The sequence below is a fragment of the Sapajus apella genome, unplaced genomic scaffold, assembly GCF_009761245.1.
Source record: "Sapajus apella isolate SASKATOON/1434 unplaced genomic scaffold, GSC_monkey_1.0 scaffold2, whole genome shotgun sequence".
Classification (NCBI taxonomy): Eukaryota; Metazoa; Chordata; class Mammalia; order Primates; family Cebidae; genus Sapajus; species Sapajus apella.
This window is the reverse complement of record NW_022436942.1, coordinates 65689996-65698233: the sequence shown is the minus strand read 5'-3', so window position 1 is coordinate 65698233 and position 8238 is coordinate 65689996. Positions and strand designations below refer to the sequence as shown.

At 45.9% G+C, this 8238-nt stretch overlaps 1 protein-coding gene across 4 annotated transcripts in view; it reads right to left on the bottom strand.

The window, feature by feature from the left end:
- The window catches only part of BTBD11 (BTB domain containing 11), a 341753-nt gene that overhangs the window by 131120 nt on the left and 202395 nt on the right, over positions 1–8238 (bottom strand). For all 4 annotated transcript variants that reach the window (XM_032300222.1, XM_032300202.1, XM_032300213.1 and 1 more), the window contains exon 2: positions 6969–7118. In XM_032300222.1, the coding sequence (XP_032156113.1) occupies positions 6969–7118 (150 nt within the window). The remainder of the gene's footprint in view (positions 1–6968; positions 7119–8238) is intronic.

Below are 8238 nucleotides of genomic sequence, written 5' to 3'. Positions count from 1 at the left end.
GAGAATTACTTGAACCCAGGAGGCGGAGGTTGCAGTGAGCCAAGATCACGCCACTGCACTCCAGCCTGGGAGACACAGTGAGACTGCATCTAAAAAAAAAAGTCTCAACTCTTATGGGATTCATGGTCTTGGTGGGGGAAACAGAAAAGAAACAAATATATAGCATGTCAGTTGGTAATAACTGCAAGAAGAAAATTATAGCAGAAGAGGGAATAGGGAGTGATACAAGGAGGGATAGGTGGGTGGGGCAGTCATGGAGGGCATCTCTAAGGAGGTGACATTTTAGAAGAGGCTTGAATGAAGTGAGAGAGCTTTGAGAATATTAGGGGAAGAGCTTTCCAGACACAAGGAGGTGCAGGTGCAAAGGCCTCATGGCAGTGGCATGAATGGAATATTCAAGAAATACCAGGAGGCCAGTGGCTACTTTGCCACATGAGAAGGTGACAGGTATACCCTAGGGGCTGGAGGCAGGAGATGCTCAGAAAATAGCCCACTTACATTTCAAACAAAAAGAAAGGCAACTTTGTCCAAGAAAAAAGCACTATTTTTGTGGGTTTTCTTTTTCTCCTGGTGACACTGAGGACAGACAACCCCGAAAACCTTTTTTCTGCAGTTGTAAATTAATGGCCCTGTTTTGATTGCCTAATTGCCTGGGAACAGCAAGTTCACACTCTTGTGTGAAAAGACAACAGAAAGAGACATTTTACAAGGAAGGCCTGACTTTTTTTTCTTTAAGCAACAGAAAGCAAACAGTATAATTAACGACTGTCAGCTGGGGGTTTAACTGAGAGCTTGGGGGCATGGCTGTGGTGACAGGCAGAAGAGCCAGGACAAGGTCTCAGGGGACACAGATATGGACTTGGATGGGATCAAAAGCAAATTGGTCCTAAAGGGAGAGAAGCCAGGGCCTCTGCTTCCCCCCAGCCCTGTGGGAGTTGGGTGGACCTGCTTCTCCCCGCCCTGTTCGCTGGTTCAGGGGAGAAGACTGGACTGCCCACCAGACTCTCAGCCAACTCTAAAGTCCATCGCCTTGCAAGTCTCCTAGGGCCCAGGATCCAAGCACTGCTAGCTGGTGTCAGTTTGGCAATCTTCATGGTCTCCTGATTTAGCTTACCAGCCAAATATTTTAGAACCTGCATAGGTTCAGCTCTACATCCCTGAGTTTAAAGTTCAGCTCAATAGAAAATTTAATGTCTGTCTAGGCTTCATTAAGAGTCCCACTCACTTGCAGCATTTTCTCCAGCTGTTGTTTCTCAGACAAGTTCACTTTAGGTCATTCATTTCTTCATTTGACATTCAAGGAAAATTTCCTGAGCTGTGGCTGACGTGTTAGGCGCTCACAATACAAAGCTGATTTGCACACCGCACAGTAGAGGGAAAAAGAAAAAATGGTTTTCATTATGACTGCCACTTACTAGCTGAGTGGCCTTGGGCGAGACATGTATCCTTCCTAAGTCTCAGTTTGCTTATCTGTGAAATGGGAATAAAAATACTTGAAATGGATTCAAAGCAGCAGGTACACAGCAGGTGTGTCAGAAATAGTGGATATGTTTCTACCTCAAGCCATAACAGGCTGGACAAAGATAAGTGCTTTGGACATTCCAGGTGATCAATACAGTTCTAGATTTTAATATGAAGCCTCAAGGAAACAGGCAAGGGTTACCAGGAGGAGTCCCAGTCCGCGGAGGCGGTCACCTATCTGATACAGCAGAGCATTGCTTTACAACAGGGATGGGCTCTGAGAAATATGTTCTTAGACAATTTCATGGTTGGGTCAACTTCATAGACTGCACTTACGCAAACCCAGGGGAACAGCCTGCCACACCTAGGCTATAAACCCGTACAGTATGTGCCCGTCCTGACACTGTGAGCAATCATAACACAATGTGAAGTACTTGTATATCTAAACATACCTAAACATAAAAATGATACAGTAATAAATACGGTAATTTTGTCTCTCTTTTTTTTTTTTGAGACAGGATATTACCCAGGCTGGAGTGCAGTGATGTCATCATGACTCACTGCAGCCTTAACCTCTGGGGGGGCAAGTGACCCTCCCACCTCAGCCTTCCGAGTAGCTGGGACGGCAGCGGCATGCCACCACACCTGGGTAATTTTGTTTTATTTTTTGTAGACAAAGTCTTACTATGTTGCCCAGGCTGGTCTCAAACTCCTGGGCTCAAGCAATCCTCTCGCCTCAGCCTTCCAAAGTGCTGGGATTCCAGGCATAAGCCGCTGCACCTGGCCAGTATTATGATCTTATGGACCCACCATCATATATGCAGTCTGAATGACTGAAATGTCATTACACAGTGTCTGCTGTACTTGGTAAGGGATTGGTAGGTAACCTTTGTGAATGTTCACATGTCCAGGTTAGTTTACAGGACAGTATCCACAATGCACCCTACAGAGCAAATTGCAAATCCTCAGAGTAATTTGGAGGGAACGCAGACCCAACCAACACCCTGATGGTGCAGAGGTGGGGAATCTCAGGTCTGAGTGGAAACATCTGCTGGACTTCCCTGTAGGGAGTGTAGTTTAGTGGTTGGGTATAAAAGCTTTGCCTTGAGAAGCCTGGATTCAATTTTGAGCCATTCAATTCACAGGTGTGGTTGATCTTGGACAAACTGTTAAACCTCTTCTTGCTTCCATTCCCGTGTCATCGAATGAGGACAATAACATATGTGAAGTGATTCCTGAAAACGCTCATCATCCTTCCCTAGTTAATTAAACATCAGCTGCTGCCGTTATTATTGCTGTTAGCTATTAAAATAGAGCTCCACTCTTGACCCTGGCCAGACTTGTCCCTGTTTCAATAAGAGCAGGGATGACTGAGGACAAACTCTCCATCTCACCTTTGCTGGAAAAACAGTGGTTTCTACCGTCCACATTGGCAGGGCAACCTTTGAATATGAAGAACATCTCTATGTACACAGAGAGCAAGGCTGTATTGATTCAGACCACAGAGCAAGCCAGTCTAAATTACAGTCAGATTAGAAAAAAAGGCCATTTTATTCCTCTCAGCCGCTGACGTGACTTATCAAAGTGCTTCTCTGTGCACACATTCTACGGGGCTGGCTTAATGAATGTACAAAACCCGTTCGCAATTAGCAACACCCATTTGTGTGCCAACAATTCATATGCAAAAGTCAACATCAATGAGGACAGCATTTAATTTACAGAACAAATTGTCCTTAAAAACAATTTATGCCACAAGCAGCTCCTGCAGGCTGCCTCTTAGGTGAAGAGCCGATTTGTTTAGCAAATCCTTTCTTCGAAGAGAGAGCCAGAATTATGCAGGGCCCCAGTCCAGGTGCTGGAGGCCGGGAGGGGACTTTGAGATATCCCAGGACAAAGCTTGAGACCCTAGGGTCACTGCACGTGGGCCACATGGTGTGAGGGCCTCTTCTGGGGTTATCACACAAAGCTATGACCCAACTCGGTAGCCAGGTCCTAGATGTCTAGGGCCATGAGCCTGCCCTGGAAAATAGTGAAGTCCCAAATGTACGGCAGTTCTTCTTAGAACAATGTCTCTCCAAGAATGCTGCTTGGACCTTCTGCCTGTGAATGCCCTGAGTGCGTATTAAGATGCAGGTATTTCCTTACCCCATTCCACTTGTTGCAGATACCTCAAAATAGCATTCACACATACTACCCCCAAATCATGGGGTCACCTGACCTGCTGCTAGATCTTGTTATATCATGTGCTAATTAGAAAAAACAAAGAACTACTATGCCACAGTTGAGATTAAAAATATTTTGATAATTGAATTTTAATGTCATCAGTTTCCTTTGTAATCCTTTGCACATTATGCATTTAAAAATATTATTCTGCAAAAAATATTATTCTGAGGCAGGGTCCACAGGTTTCAGCCGATTGCCAAAGGGGTTGTGGCACCCAAACGTTTCAGAAGAATCACAGGACTGACCAGTGGCTAGGAGGCCCCGTGACAGGAGGCATTTTGTGACTTCAGAGGTTTGAAGGGAATGGAAGCGCAGCTTCCAAATTCAGATGCCAGGAAAGTAGCTCTCGAGTGACCATAAGGGCCCCCTATGGCTTGGATCAGCTACTGATTCCCTTCGCAGAGGTGCAGGCCGTATGCTTAATAGGGGGTGCCTATCTGGGTGTCCACAGAATTCCTCTAGGAAGAAGTGCAAGTTGCATTTTGGGTCTTAAATCCTTTCACAGGCCAGGATTTGCTGGAATTTCAATACCAACTCTCACTTTAACGTAATCTAGCATTTCTGTAATCAGTGCTTCAATTCCATCAGTAACTAATATTCCGCTAATTTGTTAGTAATAGTTGAACTAATATTCAGCTAAATTGTTTGATGATCAATAAGATCATAAGTAAATACAGGATTATTTTCCTCTGGTTGGTCAGACTCAGAGAGCAAAGCCCTGAATTATATAAGCATGATAAATCATTACTTAAACTTGGGACACCCTAACCTTAATTATCCCTTCCTTCTCTGCATCTTTCTGCCTCTTTTCCCTCCCTCCTTCTTTCCCGACTTCCTCCCTTTCTTCCTTCATCCTTCCCTCCCTCCCTCCCTTCTTTCCTCCCTCCCTCCCTTCCTTCCTTTCTCCTTCCCTCCTTCCCTTCCTTCTTCCATCCATTTCTTCCTTTCTCCTTCCCTCCCTCCCTTCCTTCCTCCCTCCCTCCCTTCTTTCCTTCCTTCCTTCCTCCTTCCCTCCCTCCCTTCCTTCCTCCCTCCCTCACTCCCTTTCCTCCCTTCCTTCCTTCCTCCCTCCCTTTCTTCCTTCCGCCCTCCCTCCCTCCCTTCCTTCTTCCGTCCCTTCCGTCCTCCCTCCCTCCCTCCCTCCCTCCCTCCCTTCCTTCTTCCGTCCCTTCCGTCCTCCCTCCCTCCCTCCCTCCCTTCCTTCCTTCATTTCTTCCTTCCTTCCTTCTCTCCTTTGCCCCTTCCCCTAATCCATCTCTGTTTGTCTTCCTTCCTTGATATTTCCTGAGGGCCTACTATGTGCCAAGTAGTATTCCTGGTACTGGGGTTACATCAGTGAGCACATAAAATGTTTCTACTATATTCTACATAGCAGGGAAAGAGTCACTTAAAAAAAATAAAATATAGACTGTGGGTGGGAGGGGACGGGAGTAGTTGCTGATGGGTACTGGGTTTCTTGTCGTGGTAATAAAAATGTTCTAAAATTGATTATGGTGATAGTCGCATACCCTGGCAAATATACTAAAAACTGCTGAGTTGTGTGCTTTACAAAGGTAAATTGTATACAAATTGTATCTCAATAAACCTATTATTAAAAACAAAAAAAAAATAGAGTATATCTTAGGATGGCAACTTCTGGGGACAAAAGTAAAGCAACGAAGGGAGAAGAGTTGCCACAGTCCAAATGTCTGTGTCCCCCCCAAATCCATACGTTGAAGCCCTGAGCCCCAATGTGATAGTGTTTGGAGATAGGACCTTTGGCAAATGATTAGGGCAAGAAGAGTCCATGAGGGTGGGTCCTCGTGATGGGGTGAGGGGACTTCTAAGAAGAGGAATACCTTCCCCCACCCCACCACCCTGTGAGAACACAGGGAGAAGGTACCCACCTGCAAGCCAGGAGGAGAAACCTCACCAGGAACTGAATTGTCCGGCGCCTTGATCTTGGACTTCCAAGTCCCCAGAACCATAAGGAATAAATGTCTGTGTTTTAAGCCACGCTGTCTAAGGCATTTCATTATAGTGGCACAAGTTGACTAAGACAAGGATCCTCAGAATATTATGACTTTAAATAGAATGGTCATGGAAAGCTTCACTGAGAAGGTAACATTTGGGTGAAATGTGAAGGCAATGAGGCAGTGAGTCAGAGGGATACCTGGAGGAAGAGCAGTTCAGGGAGAGGGAAGAGTAAGGGCAAAGGTCCTATGGTATGTCGGCTGTGTGAAGCAGGGGCCAGAGGGAGGGTGGACGAAGATGTTGGGGGTGGTAGGTGTAGGGGACGGGGTGGGAGCAATTGGGGACTTAGGCTTTTCCTGTGGGTCAGATAAGGAACCACTGAACCAGAGAACAGAGGAGAGACGTGATCTGACATATGCTTCAAGTGGATCTCACTGTGGAGCTCAACAGCGGCCAGGCATTTATAGAATATTTACCGTGTGCCAGGCACCTTGGCAAATCCTCTTATGAAAGCTGTCAGAATCAAAATGGAATCATTTGTTAAAAACCCTGATGAAGAGAGCCACGGAAGGCCATCAAGGGAAGATTCTTATATACAAATGCCTGATAACAAGAGCTATCACAGAAAACCTCCACAAAAATCACAGCCTTGTACAAAGGCCATGGTAACCTTACACACACACACACACACACACACACACACAACTTATATGAAGACATGTGACCAGCAACTGCCAGTCCAACCTTGGACTGGTGCTACCCTTGTTATTCATTGATCCTTGTAGCCAAGGATAATTATCTCAGAAACAATTTTATAATCCTCCTCCTCATTTTTCCTTTAAAAACCATTGTCCTCCTTTAGCTCCCTGAATATGCACGTAGTATTTCTTTCTGAGAATATACTCTGGCATGCAAATTGAATTACAAAGCCTATTCCCAGATAAACATGATTTTCTCTTAGAGAATCTCTTTCTGTTTGTTACTGAGGTCGACACCGTTATGGAGGTGAGCTCATGGAATCACCACAGCTGCACTCTGGTTAGGCATTGGTATTTTCTCTATTTTATAGAAAAGGAAGCTGAGGCTCAGAAAAGCTTGGGAACTTGACTTAATATTTGTGGCAGAATCAAGAAATGTACCGGCTTCAGAGCTGTCACCTTCCCCATGCCACTGGCACTGTTTAGTGTACACAGCAGGCACTCAATAAAAGGTATCACCCCGCTGATTACAAAGTAGTGCCCTGAGGGGTTGGCCTGAGGACAGTGTGTGACTTTGGGCACAGACAGGATATGTCCTGAGGCACGAGAGCTGGAGAACCAACATCTACTTACTCAGTTCGGCGATGCTGCCCACACGCGTGGCCAGCAAGGACTGCTCGATGGTCCTCAGCTCCGACTGGCTGAACATGGGCAGTTCCCCCGGCTTGTTTGACCGCTGCGGGTCTCTGTGAAGATTCAGGCTGTCTGGCAGGCACAGCACCCCTGCAGTTGGAAAGGAGAGAGAATGAAAGGAAAAAGGCTGTGATTTTTCAGTTAACCAAGGGAGGAATGCAACATCTCACACAATCTCAAACCACGCCAGAGCTGGTACTGCAAAGAAAGCCGATGTAGGAAGCAACACTCTGGATTCCTTTCAGAAATGGATGTCCAGCTATTTGCAAAGGTCTCCTCAAAGTCCTGACTACAGATTTTAATGAGCATGTGGGCATTCGTCTAGAAACACTCACTTCCAAAGGACACAAAACAGAATCCTCTCCTCAGGCCTGGAAGGGTTGCTATCCACTCCTAGTTGCAACTTCTTGTGACTCTGGTGGTCACTCCCCTCGATCTCCCCACAAAGGTAGCTCAGTGCCTGGGGGAACAGTCTCTGCTGAAAATTGCTTCTGAGGGCTCCCTTTGTTTGCTCAACAAATCCAGCTCTGGTCAGGCTGTTATCTGCTTGACAAGGCTCTGGCTTTCTTTGTAGAGCTACATGTCAGGAGGCAGAAGAGTCCCCATGGGCTTTTGTAACTTGTCTGGTGAATACCCATGGGAAATCCCTAGAATCCAATTATTTTCTTCCCTTCCTTTCCATTCCATAAACATTCAGTAAGAAGCTAAGAGCTTACTTGGGTAGATGATTCCGAAATATTCACTCTTTCCTTTTCTACCCCAGCCTCTCTAGGTCGATTGAATTTCCTTTCTTCTTGAGCTTGGGCTTGACTGCTTGATTTACTTTGGTCAAAGCTATGTTAACAAACATAATGGAGTCAAAAGCCTGAACAGTGCTTGTAAAATTGAACCTACTCTCTTGCGCCTCTGGCTTGGTCATAAGAAAAACATGCCCTAGGCCTGGCATGGTGGTTCATGCCTATAATCCCAACAATTTGGGAGGCCAAGGAGGGCAGATCACCTGCGGTCGGGAGATTGAGACCAGCCTGTCCAGCATAGTGAAATCCCATCTCTACTAAAAACATAAAAATTAGCTGGGTGTGGGTGGCGCGTGCCTGTAATCCCAGCTACTCGGGAGGCAGAGGTTGTGATGAGCCGATATCATGCCACTGCGCTCCAGCCTGGGTGACAGAGGAGCTGTCATAAAAAAAAAAAGAAAAGAAAAGAAAAA